Raw genomic sequence first — 18,827 nt, forward strand, 5'->3', positions numbered from 1 at the left:
TTTACTAGAATGCTGTCTGCATAAGAGGGTTTCAGCTACAGAGATAGGGTTCCAGCCACACATTCTCCCTGGGATCACATGGGTTTTCTCCGGGAGCTCCGGGTTCCTCCCACACTCCAATGACGTGCAGGTTTGTAGGTTAATTGGCTTCGGTAAAATTGTAAATTTTCCCTGGTGTGTGGGATAGTGCTAGTGTACGGACATCACTGGTCGGCGTGGACTCGTTGCGCTGAAGGACCTGTTTCCGTGCTGAATCTCTAAAATCTAAAGTCTAAAGAAAACATCCGAAATCAAAAACGAAACAGTAATAATTTACATTTGTATTATTCTTTTAGAGCGACCAAACACCCGAGATGTTTCATCCAGGGGAGCTTGCAAGTGTGGGATCAATAGTCCAGAGGTGATCGCATGATCAAAAACGATAGGATCCGAAGAAGCTTTTAAGATGCGATGATTGATTGCTATATTAGCTGTAAATAATGTACATTATTACAGGCAAAATTTGTCAGCGACACAGTAGCGCAGCGGTAGAGTTGCTGCCTCACAGCTCCAGAGACCCGGGTTCGATCCTGACAACGGGTGCTATCTGTACGGAGTTTGCACTTTCTCCCTGTGAACGCATGGGTTTCCTCCTGGTGCTTCAATTTCCTCCAACATCCCAAAGATGAATGCCCTTCTGGGTTAATCGGCCCTTTGTAAATTGCCTCTGGTGTGCAGGGAGTGGATACGATATTGGGATAACATAGAACTAGTGTCAACGGTTTCCACAGATGTATGGGTTCGTAGGTTAATAATTGGCTTCTGCAAAATTGCCCCTAGTGTGTGGGGCGTAGAACAAGTGTGAACGGATGATCGATGGTCAGTGTGGACACATTGGGCGGAAAGTCCAGTTTCCATGCTGTAAATCCAGAACTAACACTGGAGATATCTAAGCAATTTCTTGGGCACAGGCTTGGATGTCGACCGTGCTATCTGTAAAGCAAATGGCATCATAAGGATCTTCACCCATTGCCGACAGGTCGGGTTTTTCACAGGGATTTGGGGTATTGATTTCAAAATACTTCAGGGTATGATACGCGGAGGGACCTCCGTGGTTTAATGGCCTGTTCAATCTCTTAAATCTCTCTTGTCGAAGTCTAGAAAACCAAAGGAAAATAATTAATGTTACCACTGAACCGCATTTAATTTATTCATATAGTCATAGAGTCATACAACATTGAAACAAGCCCTTCGGCTAAACTTGCACACGCCGACTAACATGTCCCATCTACACTATTCCCACTTCCCTGTGTTTGACCTATATCCCTCTAAACCTATCCTATCCATTTATCTGTCCAAATGTTTCTTAAATGTTGTGAATGTACCTGCCTCAACTACCTCCTCCGGCAGCTCGTTCCATATTGTGTAGAAAAGACAGAAAGGAAGAGGAGGTAGGTGGCATTGCTGGTTAAAGAGGAGATTAATGCAATAGCAAGTAGAGACATTAGCTTGGATGCTATAGAATCGGAGGTATTTATTCACAAAATGCTGGAGTAACTCAGCAGGTCAGGCAGCATCTTAGGAGAGGAGGAATGGGTGACGTTTCGGGTCGACACCCTTCTTCAGACTGATGTCAGGGGGGGCTGTTTCCATGCTGTATCTAAACTAAACTAAAGTTACATTTCTGATGGCAAATGGCAAACAATGAGAATGCACAAACAAAGGGGGAAGTCGAATATCTCAAAACCAAAGGTATTACCTTTTCCCAAGATTGTTTTGCGATGACATCTTTCTTATTTCTTCTTTGATATCTTCATCGGAAATGGTCACCTGTGGAGATTTGGGCTGATGGTCCTAGGATATAGCACACAACAGGATTATTTAACCTTCTGTTGCGTCTGTGCTCTGTTTTAAGTTCTCATAACAAACTAAATCCTTTACATTTACTTCTTTTTTTTGTGATGCCTCTGAATTTTAGACCAAATCGTTCATGTGTATTTTTAAGGAACAAGATCACATCATTGATATTAAAGAATCACTATTTGACATTTCAATTCTAAAACGCATAAACCCAACACTGACTTTGAATTTCTGTGCAGTGAATTGAACCAATTTTATCCCAATCTCAGCACTTTTCTATCTATTGATGTCAGGGATGATTTTGGTGATTTTGCATCAGTGAATGGAAAATGGTAACAAATGAAGCAGGCCCTTCAGCCCATCTTGTTCATGCCGACCAAGGTGTCTACATGAGATAGTCACATTTGGCCCATATCCTTATGAAATATTTCTATCACTGTACCTGTCCAATGTCTTTTAAATATTGTAAATATTATATTAAATAGCATTTAAAAGACAGGTGGATAGGTACATGGATAGGAAATGTTTAGAGGGATATGGGCCAAACGCAGGCAGGTGAGACTAGTGCAGATGGGCCAACTTAGTCGGCATGGGGACTCTGGGCTGAAGTGCCTGTTTCCATGCTGTATGACTATGAGTCTAATTCTACCTGCCTCTACAGCTTCCTGTGGCAGCTCATTCCATACACCCACCACCATTGCCAAATGCCCTTTAAATCTTTCTTCTCTCTCCTTTATTCTATGCACTTTAGTTTTAGAATTCCGTATCCCGGCTAAAAGACTGTGATCATTCACCTTACTATGCCCCTCATGATTTTAGTTTAGAGATGCAGCAAGGAAATGGGCATTGTGGCCCATCAAATCCATACTAACCATCGATTGCCCATTCACACTAGTTCTATGTTGTCCTACTTTCTCATACACACTGGCAGCAATTTACAGAGGCCAATTAGCCTACAAACTCGCACGTCATTGAAATGTGAGAGGAAGCTGGAGCACCCGGAGGAAACCCACACAGTCACAGGACGAATGTGCAAACTCCACACAGACAACACCCTAAGTCAGGATTGAACCTGGGTCTCTGGTGCTGTGAGGCAGCAGCTCTGCCAGTTGTCCCACTGTTCTGCCCATATATATACTTTTATGTACTTCTATAAGGTCACATCACAACCTCCTACCACATCTCATTGCAGGGAAAGAAGTCTTAGTCTCTATTTGTAACTCAAGCCCTCCATTCCTAGTGACATCCTCATTAATTTTCTCTGCACCCTTTCCACCATCATGATGTACTTTCTATAGCTTAGTGACAAGAACTGCACACAATACTCTAAGTGTGGAGTCGTAGAGTCATACCATGCAGAAACAGACCCTTCGGTCCAACTTGCCTATGCCGACCAAGATGCTCTATCTACACTCGTCCCACCTGCCCATGTTTGAACCATATCCCTCTAAACCTTTTCTATCTATGTACCCATCCAAATGTCTTTTAAATGTTGTGGTCAAAAAGGCTTTTGGCACATCATTCAGAGTATCAAATATAGAAGTTGGGAGGTTATTTTGCAGTTGTATAAGATGTTGGTGAGGCCACATTTAGAGTATTGTGTTCAGTTCTGGGCACCATGTTATAGGAAAGATGTTAAGTTGGAAAGGGTACAGAGAAAATTTACGAGGATGTTGCCGGGACTCGAGGGTCTGAGCTGTAGGGAGAGGTTGAGCAGGCCCGGACTCTATTCCTTGGAGCGCAAGAGGATGAGGGGTGATCTTGTTGAGGTGTATAAAATCATGCGATGAATAGATCAGGTAGACACACAGAGTATCTTGCCCAGAGTCGGGGAATCGAGAACCAGAGGACATAAGTTTAAGGTGAAAGGGAAAATATGTAATAGGGATCTGAGTGGGTGGGTATATGGAATGAGATACCGGAGAAGGCAGTTGAAGCAGGTACTATAACAACATTTAGTAATAGAGTCACAGAGTTATACAGCATGGAAACAGGCCCTTCGGCCCAACTTGCCCACACCGACCAACATATCCCATCTACACTAATCCCACTTGCCTGCCATTGGCCCATAAACCTCGTAACCTGACCTATCCATGTACCTGTCTAATTGTTTCTTAAACATTGCAATAGTCCCTGCCTCAACTACCTCCTCTGGCAGCTTGTTCCATACATCCACCACCCTTTGTGAGCCCCTCAGGTTCCAATTAAATCTTTCCCCTCTCACCTTACCTCTGTCCTCTGGTTCTTGATTCCTTACTTTGAGTAAAAGACTCTGTGAATCGCCCTATCTATTCCCCTCATAATCCTATCTGTAAGATCATCCCTCAGCCTCCTGTGCTCCAAAGAACAAAGTCCGAGCCTGCCCAAGACTCTCCCTGGAGCTCAGTCCTGGCACCATCCTCGTAAATCTTCCCTGCATTTATTCCAGTTTAACAAAATCATTTCTATAGCAGAGTGACCAAAATGGAAAACAATACCTCAAGAGTGGTCTCACATAACATCTTGCAGACTTTAGTTTTTTTTTTTTAAACTCACAAAATCAAATATTTTCCTTATTATATTATCTAATTTTTAGCTGAACCACAACCTTCGTACAATAATGTAACCAAAACTGTTTCCAAATGCAGCCTCGCCAACGTGGAATTGTGGTCTTATAGATAGCATGATGTCCTCAATGCCCTGACCAATGAAGGCAAGGGTGCCACAAGCCTAATTCACCACCCTATCCAGTTGTGTCAGTACTTTCAGGGAACTTTGTACATGTACCGCCAGGTCTCTGTGTTCCACCACACTCTCAGCATTCCTATCCTATTTCCTTAGTAAGTTCAGCCCTAGTTACGGAACTTCATAGAAAATGTTGCATATATTTTAGACGTAATATTTTTTTATTAAGAGTGACATGGTGGTGCAGTGGTAGAGTTGCTGCCTTACAGCGCCAGTGATCTGGGTTCGATCCTGACCACGGGTGCTGTCTGTACGGAGTTTGTACGTTCTCCCTGTGACCGCGTGGGTTATCATCGGGTGCTCAGGTTTCCTCCCATACTCGAAAGACGTGCAGGTTTGTATGTTAATTTGGCTTCGGTAAAAATTGTAAATTGTCCCTAGTGTGTAGCAGAGTGCTGGTGTATGGGGATCGCTGGTCGGCACGGACTCGGTGGGCCGAAGGGCCTGTTTCCGCTCTGTATCTCTGTACTAAACTAAGATTGGCTTTCCCAATGGTCTCCAAACCTTTGATACCACAAACAGACACAAAAAGCTGGAGTAACTCATCAGGACAGGAGTTACTCCAGCTTTCTGGAGGAAAAGAAGAGGTGACATTTCGGGTCAATACCACAATCTGTTTCTGGTCTTCACTCTGCCGTAGGTCGAGTTGTTGCATTATAGCGGTCTCTTCCTCCAGCACCGGGTGGATGGGCAAGCTGAGGGGATCAACCAGGACCTCGTAGGGGACCATTGGGTGGACCCACGTCGCTGGATTATAAACATCCCACACTTGCGGCTGCCCAAAGGTACCTCAAAACAAATCAGGTAAACACACGTTAATCAGACGTCACGAGTACTTGAGAATGATTACAAGACTGTGGTATATTTTCAAAATGGCAGATGAGTGAAGGCACAAGTGCTGGTGTAACTCAACGGGTCAGGCAGCATCTCTGATGAACATGGACAGGTGACCTTTCAGGTCAGGACCTTTCTTCAGACTGAATTATTACCTAATAGGCCATAATTAGGATATAAAGTATAATTCAGTCTAAATTATCAGGTCGGGACCCTTCTACAGACTGATTATGGTGATGGTGGGGGGAGGAGAGGAAGAAAGCTGGAAAGGAGGAGGGGTCAGGGCAAGGCGAATGATAGGTGGATACAGGTGAAGGGTTTGAGTTGCAGATGGTTGGACATAGACCAGAGATCAAAGGAGAAAAAGTGTGAGATAAGGAGGGAAGAAACTTGAAGAAGGGTCCCGACCCGAAACGTCACCTGTCCATGTTCTCCAGAAATGCTGCCTGGCCTATAAGTTATTCCAGCACGGAGCGTCTTTTTTTGTAAACGAGCATCTTTAATTCCTTGCTTCGACAGATGAATGAGGCCTTTTACTTTGGATTAGTTTGGAGACACAAGATGGAAACAGGCCCTTAGCTCACTGAATCCATGCCGACCATCGATCACCCATTCACTCTAGTTCTATGTTCTGACACAAATGTCACCTAGTAGCTCCTGTTTAGCTGCTGAAATTCCTTCAACATTGAAAGACAGAACTGTGATTGCTGGTCCTGAAATGGACCTCTCAATCGGATTAACAAGAACCGAAAGAAGACCAAGTCACTCCATACTAACTGGCCTACTGCTAATCAAGTAGTACACCAACTCCTACTCAATGGCAAAACTGACTCACCAGTGACAAAGCAGAAACCCCAGCAGTGCGATGAAGGTAACTCTGATAACCCACAACTGTGTCAGCCTTTCACAACGAAAGAACTAGATGCTGCTATCTGCACAGCCAAAATAGGTAAAGCTGCAGGTCTGGATAACATCATGACTGAACAGATCAAGCACCTTGGACCAACTGCAAAACAGTGGTTGCTGGCCATGTTTAACACCTGCATGGAGAGATGTCACATCCCAAAGATCTGACGTTGCGCACGTGTCATAGCATTGCTGAAGCAACAAAGAGCTACAGGCCAATATCACTTCTTTGCCACACCTACAAGCTGTTTGAGTGACTCATCTTGACTCGCCTCAGCCAGGTGATAGAGCCATCCCTTATGAAGGAGCAGGCAGGGTTTCGGGCTGGGAAGTCCTGCACTGGTCTCTCAATCTCATCCAACACATAGAGGATGGCTTTCAGGAAGGTGTTATCACAGGTGCTGTTTTTGTAGACCTTTCAGCCACTTATGATACAGTAAACCATCGCCGACTGTTACACAAAGTACTTAATTTGACACACAACCTGCATCTAACCAACCTGGTGAAGACTCTGGTTGAAAGCAGACACTTCTTTGTCGAGCTGTCAGGAAAGAAAAGTCGCTGGCGCAGGCAGAAAAACGGCCTCCCTCAAGGAAGTGTCCTGGCACCCACCTTGTTCAATATCTATGTTAACGACCACCCTATCCATCCCAACACCAGGAGTTTCATTTATGCAGATGACCTGCGTATTACAACCCAAAGTGCTGACTTACTTGAGGCAGAAGCTACTCTGTGTGAGGCTTTAGTCAACCTGTCCTCAAACTACAAAGAGAATCACCTGAGAGCCAATCCATCTAAAACCCAAGTCTGCGCCTTCCACTTGAAGAACAAGTATGCAAATAGAAGGTTGAAGGTTACATGGAATGGTGTCAGATTGGAGCACAGTGACAGTCCAGTCTATCTCGGTGTGACTCTTGATCGATCTCTGACCTACAAAGCACATATCACCAAGCTTAAAGGAAATGCTCCAGAATGCTCCAGCTCCAGAAATACTCTTCTTAGCAAGCTGAGTACCTCAAAATGGGGAGCATCAACAGCTCTGGCTCGCTGCTTCTCCACTGCCGAGTATGCCTGCGCAGTATGGGAGCGCTCAGCTCATGCAAGGAAGATTGATCCTGTGCTAAACACAAGCTGGCGCTGCATCAGTGGATGCATGAAACCTACCAAGACTGACAGGCATGGGGAGGAGCAAATCGAACATGCTGAAGTGGGGATATACTGAAGATGCAGCAGACTGAGAGTGCGGACGGGGCCTCCAGACTATGGAACATCCCCTGAGCTGTGACATGCTGCATGACACATGCACTGTAAAGGATCTTGCAGAGGCCAACAACATGGCACTAAAATTTGCTCACTATTGGCAGTTGTGTGATGACACGAATAAATTAAAAAACTAGTTCTATGTCATCTCAGTTTCTCATCCACTCCCTGCACACCAGGAGCAATTTTTATTGAGGCCAATTAACTTACTTTTTAACAGTCTAATGCCAGATAGGCTGGATGGAAATGTGAAAGACTAGAGGGCATAGCTTGTAAGTGAGAGGCAAAGTTTAAAGGAGATGTATGGTTCATCACAGGTACCGACCTCCCTACCACACATTGCCCAGTCCATCACAGGTACTGATCCCCCTACGATTGATGGGATCTACAGGAGGCGCTGCCTCAAAAAGGCAGCCAGCATTATGAAGGACCCCATCAATGCTGGAGTAACTCAACAGGTCAGGCAGCATCTCTGGAGAAAAAGAAGAGGTGATATTTTGTGTTTGAGCCCTTCTTCAGACTGAAAGTAGAGGTGGTGAGAGGGAAGTGTGGAAATAAACTGGAGGCAAGAAAAGGCCAGCATAATTCAGGGTCAACAACAGATTACCTCAGGAAGAGTGGAGCCCATAATGGTCCATTGTTGGCTGGGGAAAGTGTGATAACAAGGGGGATAACAAGGATTAAAGATCGTTCGAGGGCCTTCAATGAGGGAGGACCACTCTCTAGTTGGTGAAAGAATGGTTTAGTTGCCTGATAACAGCTGGGAAAACATTTCCCTGAATCTGGAGGTATGTGTTTTCACACGATAAGACTGACATTTAGGAACATTGTCTTTTTGTTATTGTGCTAATAATTACCAATTAATTCTCCATCCATGTTCCAGAGTCGTACCGTTCCTTCAAAGGAAGAGGTCACCATCAGATTTTGTTCTTCTATCAGTTCCATGCTGAAACAAAAAATTAAATCTAAGTATTGCTAAGCGAGATAGAAATAAAACAGAGGAAATAGAAGTTTTTAGAGCAAAGCAGATTATACTCTACATACGTACCAAGTGACACTGGTAACGTGGGCTCTCCAGTAGTTAACAACTATAACACAGTGAAAGAGACTCAGTTAGTGCTAATAAATCAGTTATTCACCACCCTTTTCCCTCATTACATGATGCTTTTTTAACATGAAACTGTACGCCACGGGAACAAGCCCTTTGGCCCACAATGTCCGTGCCAAACATGATGTCAAGATAATCCATTCTCCTCTGCCTGCACGTGATCCATAACACTCCATTTTGCTTATTCCAAATCAGTCTGCTACCCTCCGTTAGATCATACAACGCAGGACAGGTACTATTGCAACATTTAAGAAACTTTTGGACAGGTGCATGACAGGTACATTGGGTGTGGAGAGGATGTTTCCACCAGTGGGAGGGTCTAGGACCAGAGGCCATAGCCTCTGAATAAAGGGACATACCTTTAGAAAGATGAGGAAGAATTTCTTTAGTGAGAGGGTGGCGAATCTGGAATTCATTGCCACAGAAGGCTGTGGAGTCCAAGTCAATCGATATTTTTAAGGTGGAGAATGATAGATAGTGGTTTAGTACGGGTGTCAGGGGTTATAGGGAGAATACAGGAGATTGGGGTCGAGAGGGAAAGATAGATCAGCCATGAATGAATGGCGGAGTAGACTTGATGGGCCGAATGGCCTAATTCTGCTCCTAGAACTTAAGATATTTATGAATGTTAAAGCTCAGGAAATCAGCTCCTGGTGCGCTCCAGTTTTAATAAATCGCCCATTACTCGGAACAGCAACTCGGCGTGGCCTTTCCACTCCGCTGCTACTCAAATGCTTACGTTTTGCAGCTTCAGCCTCTGGCCCATGAACAGCGTAGTTCTTGATGCCGTAAACACAGATATAACCAACATCATCCGCCGTGTAAAGTAAGGAGTCATTGGTCGACGCACCCAGGCTGGTCAACTGAGACTTCACCCTAGACTACAAACACGGAAAGGTGTTATAGTTCCACCACCGATTTTCCGGCAACTGGTGGTTTGGCACTTCGTTTAATCCATACAAGTTACACAGGGTGAACACGCAAACTCCACACAGAAAGGGTTCTGACCCAAACATCACCTATTCCTTTTCTCCAGCGATGCTGCATGACCCGCTGAATTACTCCAGCATTTTGTACCCATCTTCAGTGTAAACCAGCTTCTGCAGTTCCTTCCTACACATGTCATCTCAAGCCAGATAGAGTAAAGGTGTCAAAGAGCTGTACATCTCAGAAACTGGCCCTTCGGCCCACCTTGTCCATGCTGACCAAGTTGGTATACTGGGCCAGGTCCATTTCATTGCACATTATATGTTCTGTTCTCCTCAGCAGTTACTAATACGGTTACAAATGGACACAATTCAAGGATTACAAATAAAAACGTCAAATTAAACTGATTATATCAAAAAATTATTGCAGTGACTCCTTCCAAAACACTTGCCAGTGCTAAGAGGAAAAATTAAATGCACAAAATGCCAATTATACTCTATGTGAACAAACTACATGGCACATTTGCAAAGGTCTGTCAGCTCCCAAGTCAGAGTTGATCCATTGCCAAAGTAACACAGCATGTTGTACACGGGAATGAGTTATTTGACCCCAGATACCTCAATCCTTGACAGAATTAAAATGCCAGAAAAAAGTGTTTACTTTACTCACAATATGCTTACAAAGGAGAAATAAATCTACATTTCTAACCATTTACACATCCTATTAAATCCTGTTCCTCTCACCTTAAACATATGCCCTCTTGTTTTTGATTCCCCTACTCCGGGTAAAAGACTCTGTGCATTCAACCTATCTATTCCGCTCATGGTTTTATACACGTCTATAAGATCCTCCTGTGCTCCAAGAAATAAAGTCTTAGCCTGGTCAACCTCTCCTTATAGCTCTGGCCCTCGAATCCTGGCAACATCCCTGTAAATCTGCTCTGCACCCATTCCAGGTTAACAACATCCTTCCTATAACAGGGTGCCAAAAACTGAACACAATACTCCAAAGTGGACTCACCAACGTCTTGTGCAACTGTAATATAATGTCCCACCCTCCTCACTGACAGAGGAATACAAAAATGAATAAAGTAAACGTACAGTTTTAGTTATATTAAGTTATGGAACTGAATGTTATGCATGGGAATAATTTTATTTAAATTGGTTTCGTTTAGTTTTGTTTATTGTCACATGTACCGAGGTACAGTGAAAAGCTTTTGTTACGTGTTATCCAGTCAGCAGAAAGACAATACATGATTACAATCGACCCATTACAGTGTATAGATACATGATAAAGGAATAACATTTAGTGCTAGGTAAAGCCAACAAAGTCTGATCAATAATAGTCCGAGGGTCACCAATGAGGTTGATAGTAGTTCAGCACTGCTCTCTGGTTGTGCTAAGATGATTCAGTCGCCTGACAATAGCTGGGGAGAAACTGTCCCTGAATCTGGAGGTGTGCGTTTTTACACTTCTATACCTTTTGGCTGATGGGAGAAGAGAGAGTGGCCAGGGTATGACACGTCCGTGATTATGCTGTTGGCTTAGCCAAGGCAGCATGAAGTCTAAATGGAGTCAAGAGAAGGGAGGTTTGGGCTGGGCCGCGTCTACAATTCGCTGCAATTTATTGCGGTCTTGGAGCTGTTCCCAAACCAAGCTGTGATGCATCCTGATAAAATGCTTTCTCTGGTGCAACTGTAGAAGTTGGTGAGAGTTGTTGGGGACATGACGGACTTCCTAAGTTGGGTTGAATTGGGGTTCTTTCATCAACTGCAAATCAGTGGTTATAATACTGTGTGCCACATGCATAAAGACCCAGAGACGTTGAAATTAATGTCACCTGCAACTTGTCTTAAGTCGTACAATATCCAAGTGTGGCTTCACCAACATTTTGAATAACTGTAACATAACATCCAACTTAAATACTCAATACCCTGACTGATGAAGATCAATGTACTGAAAGCCACTGGAATGATGTATTTGTTCATTCAAAATATCATACAGAGATTGACATTGTTTCTTATATATAATAGAATAAAGAAATAGATCAGGTAAACACATAGTCTTTTGCCAAGAGTAGGGGAATCATGAACCAGAGGACATGGGTTTAAGGTGAGGGGGGCAAGATTTAATAGGAACCTGAGGGGTAACTTTTTTTTACAGAAAAAGGTGGGTTGGTGTATGGAACGAGGTCGTTGAGGCAGGTACTATCGCAACGTTTAGAAACATTTATGCAGATACATGGAGAGGACAGGTTTAGCGGGATACGAGCCAAACACAGGCAGGTGGGGCCAAACACAGGCAGGCGGGGCCAAACACAGGCAGGCGGGGCCAAACACAGGCAGGCGGGGCCAAACACAGGCAGGCGGGGCCAAACACAGGCAGGCGGGGCCAAACACAGGCAGGCGGGGCCAAACACAGGCAGGCGGGGCCAAACACAGGCAGGCGGGGCCAAACACAGGCAGGCGGGGCCAAACACAGGCAGGCGGGGCCAAACACAGGCAGGCGGGGCCAAACACAGGCAGGTGGGACCAGTGCAGAAGGGGCATGTTGGTCAGGGGGGCAAGTTGAGCCGAAGGACCCGTTTTCACGCCAGTATGACTCTATTTGAATCTATTATCCGAGAGAATCAAAGGGCATTTCAACTTTATTGTAATGCATGCATCTTTTTGCTCATTGCTAAGACCTAGATGTTGTGTAATATAACATAACTCACAGCAGGAAAAGCAGCATAAAGCTGTCCACCATTCAATAGGCTCCAGAATACAAGTGAACCTGTAAGAATAAAAAAAAATCATGTTAAAAACAAATTAAAAAGGCTGGAAGCTCTAATTCCCACGTTATTAAGCAACAGTTACAAGACATCGCCTACAACAGGTATCACCTATAAGGAGCAGCACAGTGGCAAAACGGTAGAGTTGCTGCCTTACAGTGCCAGAGCCCTGGGTTCCATCCCGACTAAGGGTGCTGGCAGTATGGAGTTTGTACATTCTCCCTGTGACCGCGTGGGTTTTCTCCGGATGCTCCGGCTTCCTCCAACACTCCAAAGACATAAAGATTGGTAGGTTAATTGACTTCTGTAAATTGCCCCTAGTGTGCAGGATGCGGATGCGAAACTAGGATAACATAGAACTAGTGTATGGGAGATCACTGGTCAGTGTGGACTCGGTGGGCCGAAGGTCCAATTTCCATGCTGTATCTCTCAAACTAAAATTAAAACTATACAAGCCATCTGCTACAACAGGTATCATCAACGAGGAGAGGTTGGAAAAAACCTGGAGGGTATGAGGAGAGGTTGGACAAATTTGGAGGGCGCAGAAGAGTTTTATCAGTGTTCTACCTGGATTAGATGCGATTAGCTATAAGGAGAGTTTGGGAAAACTTGGATTGTTTTCTTTGGAGCGTCGAAGGTTGAGGGGAAACCCGATACAAATATACAACATTATGAGAGGCTTCATTAGGGTTGACAGTCAGAAACTCCTAGAATGGAAATGTCAAAGACTAGAGGGCATAGCTTTTAGGTGAGAGGAGCAGATTTTAAAGGAGATGAGTTGGGCAATTTGTTTGCACCGAGAGCGGTGAGTGCCTGCAATGCTCTGACCAGTGGACGTGGTCCAATACAGAAAGTCAAGAAGGGTCCCAATCCAAAACATCGTCTGTCCATTCCCTCCACAGATGCTGCTTGACCCAGTGAGTTCCTCCAGCACTTTGTGTCTTACACAAGATTCCAGCATCTGCAGTTCCTTGTGTCACCATAAATAATCTGCTTCCTGACACTGGGTTGAAGACAGTTTATATCTGAATCTACGTTTTCATCATTCCAGATGCAGACAGGTCTGTACATTTCCAACACATTCAGCTATTGTTTCAGAATTTTATCAGTTTCACATTTGTCTTTTTATTTTTAAATTGAACCTTCTACTTACCTTGGGGACCAGTTGTAACCAGGGATGCTCCTAATTCAATCTTCAGTGCTCGACTTTTCAAGAATATAACTTTGCTTACACTTTTATCTAGTGAGAACATTGAAAAGTAATAATAATTAGAAAACCAATGAAAATTAAAATAGGAATAAAATGTGATGTAATGTAGTGGTACCAATAAATAATTGTCACTTTTCTTTAATCTTGCCCTCTTCTTTTTAGTTTTAGTGTAGTTTAGAAATACAGCCTGTAAACAGACCCTTCCATGCCGACCAGTGATCGCCCTGGTTCTATCCTACATACTTTTTAGGGACAATTTACAATTTACCGAAGCCAATTAATTTACAAATCTACATGTCTTTGTGATGTGGGAGGAAACCAAAACACCCGGAGAAAACCCACGCATTCACAGGGAAAAACTTACAAACTCCAAACAGCCAGCATCTGCAGTTAGGATCAAACCAAAGTCTCTGGCGCTGTGAGGCAGAAACTCTACCACTGTGCCGCCCTAAAACATTAACTTAGGAGTATTAATTTCTGAATGAGGTCATCAACATCAATGACTAAAATGTTGTAGAGAAAAAGCAGAGATTTTTTTTTTCAATGATTCATTTTTCTTCAAAGCTTAGATGGGCCAATTTGGTCAGCATGAACAAGTTGGACTGATGGGCCTGTTTCCATGCCATATGACTCCGACTCTAAATACCGTCACCTCTATTAACGGACAGCACAATGGCACAGCGGGAGAGCTTCTGCCTCCCAGAGACCCAGCTTCGATCCTGACTCCAGGTACTGTCTGAGTGGAGTTTGCACGTTCTCCCTGTGACCGTGTGGGTTTTCTCCATGTGCTCCTGTTTGCTTCCACATCCTGAAGACGTGTCGGTTTGTAGGTTAATTCCCTTCTGTAAATTGTCCCTCGTGTGTAGGATAGAACTAGTGTACGGATGATCGCTAGTGGGGCAGACTCGGTGGGCAGAAGGGCCTGTTTCCACGCTGCATCTCTAAATTAAAGGATAATTGCAAACTGTCGACCCACAATCCTGTCATCATACCTCTTCCCTCTCCACACACTCGGTTTGACGGGTTCCGTAGATGGCAACAAATGTGACCAGAGATCATATTCCATACAATAGTTTCTCCATCATAGCTAGATGTTGCCAGTAGAGTTGGGGGACACTGAGCGATGCACAGAATGTCATCTTTGTGCCCCCATTTCTAGGAAGAGACGTACAAGATGTTACAATTACTTAAGGAACAAGTAACTGCAGATAGACACAAAATGCTGGAGTAACTCAGCGGGTCGGCAGCATCTCTGGAGAAAAGGAATAGGCGAGTCTAAAGAAGGGTCTTGACCCAAAATGTCACCTATTCCTTTTCTCCAGAAATGCTGCACGACCCACTGAGTTACACCAGCATTTTGTTACGATCTTCTGTGTAAACCAGCATCTACATTTCCTTCCCACACAAGGAACTGCAGTTGCTGGTTTACAAAAAAAAAGTCACAGAGTTTTTGAGTAACTCAGCATCTCTGGAGAACCTGGATAGGTGACATTTTAGATCAGGACCTTTCTTCAGACTGAACAATGCCTTAATGGGCCATAATTCAGACATAACAGAATATAGTTCAGTCTGAATTATTGAATTACTTCAATATTGAAGTGTAAACAATAGTATATATTTTAATAATTTATTGTATACTTGTATACTATACGTATCCCATGTTGAACTATACAATTTCGAGTATTCAATAATTATTATGCCCTATTTTTGTGTTATAATGGGAATGTATTTTTTGCACTACAATTTAAAAAGCTGTAACAATGGCCGTTTTTTGTGGAGATACAAGGAACTGCAGATACTGGTTTACAAAAGAGAAAGGCACAACAGTGCTGGAGTAACTCAGCTGGTCAGGCAGCACCTCTGGAGAACAGGGATAGGTGACGTTTTGGGTCAGAATTTTTCTTCAGACTGATTGTGATGGGGTGGGGAGATAGAGAATGGAGAGAGAGGAGGAGGGGTGGGCTAACTCCCCTCCCCCACCACAATCAGTCTGAAGAAGGGTCCAAACCCAAAATGTCATCTATCCATGTTCTCCAGAGATGCTGCCTGACCCAATGAATTACTCCAGCACTTTGTCTCTATTTTTACAATTACAGGAATATGCACATTCAAATAAATTATGTTCCTGTTTTCATAATATTTGTTATTTTATTCTTTTATTCGCTTAGCAGAATATAACTTTTTTTTCAATGTAAAGAAGGGTCCCGACATGAAACGTGATATGATAGTGGTATTTAAGATGCTTTTTGATAGGCACATGAATATGCAAGGAATGGAGAGATACGGATCACATGCAGAGAGAGATTAGTTTAAATTGGCATCATGGTCAGCACAGACATTGTGGGCCGAATGGCCTGTTCCTGTGCTGTACTGTTCTATGTTCTCCTATCCATTCATTGCCACCTATCCACGTTCTCCAAAGATGCTGCCAGACCCAGAGTTACTTCAGCACTTTATGTCCTTTTTATGTTCTATATCTTAGATTATGGTACGGTCCACATGGAACATGGCCAGTGGAAGCGTGCGTGCACGCACTCACATACTCACACACACTCACATACACACTCACATTTACACAGCACTTAGACTCATGCACACACACTCTCATGCAGACACGCGCCCGCACACTCGCGGCCACACACTTGCACGCGCACACACACACACACTCACGTATACAAGCATACATGCACGCTCAGATCCCTTTGTAAAAGCATGAATGAGAACAGTGTTGTCTGTGTGGAGACCACTACAATCCATGAACATTGCCGTTGTTTGCAAACCAGGTTGTGTGTTTACCAGATCATCGGGCCAGTGTGGTTGAGGAGGCAGTACGTGATGGAGGTGATCAGATGAGTCCTGGGCCACATGAGAAAGAAAGAATAACTATTCACCCGGTTTGGTTTACAAATAATTTCTTTACAAATACAAATATTTCACAAACATGATGAGTGCTCTTAAACCAATAGGTACATATACACAAACGCACACAAGGACTTACATATCAATACTTACACAGTATATGTTTATTCTTCTATCCCACCCAACAGCAAGGATATAACTAGAAAGAAATTCAGAACATATGAGATTGAAAGCACACAATATAACTTGATGCTGCAATACTGCAACGCTGAGACCAGTTCAATTTTCTTTCTCTAGAATGTCAGAGGCAGAGAGGAGACCTGATAGAAGAACATGAAATTATGAGAGGCACAGATAGGGTAGACAGTCAGAACCTTTTTTCCCCAGGATGGAAATGTCAAAGACTAGAGGGCATGACTTAACAGTGAGAGGAGCAAAGTTTAGAGAAGTGCAGGGCAGTGTTTCCTTTTACACTGAGGTTAGTGGGTGCCTGGAACGCATTGGCAGGGCTTGTGGTGGTGGAGGCATATAGGATTGTGGCATTAAGGAGGCTTTTAGATAGGTACATTGATATGCAGGGAATGGAGGGATATGAATCATGTGCTGGCAGTTGAGATTAGTTTCACTTGGCAACGTGTTCGGCACGGACATTGTGGAACGAAGGTCCCGTTTCTGAGCCGTACTGTTTCATGTTCTATGTCCTAAATGACCTTCCATAAAACACAGCTGTGCAAAATCCTTAGGTTTAACAGGGCAATGAGAGAATTAGCTGATATTGTCTCCCTCTTCCTGTGCTGTACTTGTTTTAATGTTTTGTGTTCCATATCTGGTAAGCAAGATATCCAACTAAGATATTACAAATTAGATGAGTTTAGTTTAATTTAGGCAGCATTAGACCAGCGCTCACCTGGTACACTAGTTCTATCCTACACACTAGGGACCATTTACAATTTACTGAAGCCAATAATTCTATAATTCTACAAACCTGCACATCTTTGGAGTGTGGCAGGAAACTGGAGCACCAGGAGAAAACCCACGTGGTCACAGGGAGAACATGCAAACTCTGTGCAGACAACTCCCAAGGTCAGGATTGAACCCAGGTCTCTGGCGCTGTGAGGCAGCAACTCTACCGTGCCACTGTGCTACCCCTTTGTTTAAATCAAGAAACACTGATGGAAATAAATAAAAAATCATATTTTCTCTGGCTGGAAAATCAGTAAGTGTTCATAATCTAAAAGAAATTAGTACACATGTTACAAGGAGTTTCTAGTTAAAGAGGGTATTAGAAACATGGAATGCTTTGCTACAGAAAGAGATTATTGCATTCTTAAGGATTTTTTAAAATATTAGTAGCAGAGGAAGACACTGCCTTGAGCAGGATAGGTGACAAAATTGGCATTAGCCATTAGGAATGTAATAGTTCCCTCATATAGCCATTTGTGTGGTCGTAGACTTGTCTCTGGGATGGGATGTTGTCTCTTTAGACTTTAGAGAAACAGCGTGAAAACAGGCCCTTCGATCCACTGAGACCATGCCAACCAGAGATCTACCCAGAGACTAGCACTATCCTACACACTAGACCAAATTTACAATATTTACAGAAGCCAATTAACCTACAAACCTGCATGTCTTTGGAGTGTGGGAAGAAACCGAAGCACCCGGAGAAAACCCACGCGGTTACAAGGAGAACTTACAAATCCCGCACAGACATCACCTGTGATCGGGATCGAACCTGAGTCCCTGGAGCTGTAAGGCAGCAACTCTGCCGCTGCACCACCCATGTTGGCCTCTTGGTCAACATGGATGAGGTGGGCCGAAGAGCATGTTTCCATGCTGTGTGATTCTATGGCTCCTGGTACGTGGATGTAGAACATAAAAGATTACTCCTCAAGATCTCAGAGGGCTGAGAGTAATATAGAGCGGTAGGTAGGGAAGTGGTTCACCAACAAGCAAAAGTAAAGATTAATTTATTTAAAGCTTAATGCGTCCATAAGAAATGGAATGTTTACCTTAATTGCAAGATAATTATAAAAATAGAGAAGACATAAGGAACTGCAGATGCTGGAATTTTGAACAAAAAACAAAGGTGCTGGTGGAAATCAGCAGCATCTGGGGAGGGAATGGATCGATGACGTTTTGGGTGGGAATACTACAAACAGTTTTAATCTCCAAATTTAGGGATATACTTGTGTAAGAAGGAACTGCAGATGCTGGTTTAAACCAAAGATAGACACAAAAACCTGGAGTAACTCAGCGGGACAGGCAGCATCTCTGGAGAGAAGGAATGGGTGACGTTTCGACCCTTTTTCAGACTGGTTAGGGATAAGGGAAATGAGAGATATAGACGGTGATGTGGAGAGATAAAGAATAATGAATGAAAGATATGCA

The 18,827-nt window shown here is 43.6% G+C and overlaps 1 protein-coding gene across 1 annotated transcript in view; it reads right to left on the minus strand.

The window, feature by feature from the left end:
* Positions 1 to 563: 563 nt before the first annotated feature.
* Positions 564 to 18,827, minus strand: part of wdr95 (WD40 repeat domain 95) — a 73,855-nt gene continuing 55,591 nt past the window's right edge. Inside the window, exons 20-30 of the mRNA XM_078403041.1 lie at positions 16,593 to 16,638; positions 16,377 to 16,436; positions 14,573 to 14,735; positions 13,524 to 13,610; positions 12,314 to 12,372; positions 9,411 to 9,552; positions 8,612 to 8,651; positions 8,421 to 8,509; positions 5,171 to 5,352; positions 1,739 to 1,833; positions 564 to 1,136 (exon numbers count right to left, since the gene is read on the minus strand). Coding sequence (XP_078259167.1) covers positions 929 to 1,136; positions 1,739 to 1,833; positions 5,171 to 5,352; positions 8,421 to 8,509; positions 8,612 to 8,651; positions 9,411 to 9,552; positions 12,314 to 12,372; positions 13,524 to 13,610; positions 14,573 to 14,735; positions 16,377 to 16,436; positions 16,593 to 16,638 — 1,171 coding nt within the window. The 3' untranslated portion in view covers positions 564 to 928. The remainder of the gene's footprint in view (positions 1,137 to 1,738; positions 1,834 to 5,170; positions 5,353 to 8,420; positions 8,510 to 8,611; positions 8,652 to 9,410; positions 9,553 to 12,313; positions 12,373 to 13,523; positions 13,611 to 14,572; positions 14,736 to 16,376; positions 16,437 to 16,592; positions 16,639 to 18,827) is intronic.

The sequence above is a fragment of the Rhinoraja longicauda genome, chromosome 7 (genome assembly GCF_053455715.1).
Source record: "Rhinoraja longicauda isolate Sanriku21f chromosome 7, sRhiLon1.1, whole genome shotgun sequence".
In the NCBI taxonomy this organism is placed as follows: domain Eukaryota; kingdom Metazoa; phylum Chordata; class Chondrichthyes; order Rajiformes; family Arhynchobatidae; genus Rhinoraja; species Rhinoraja longicauda.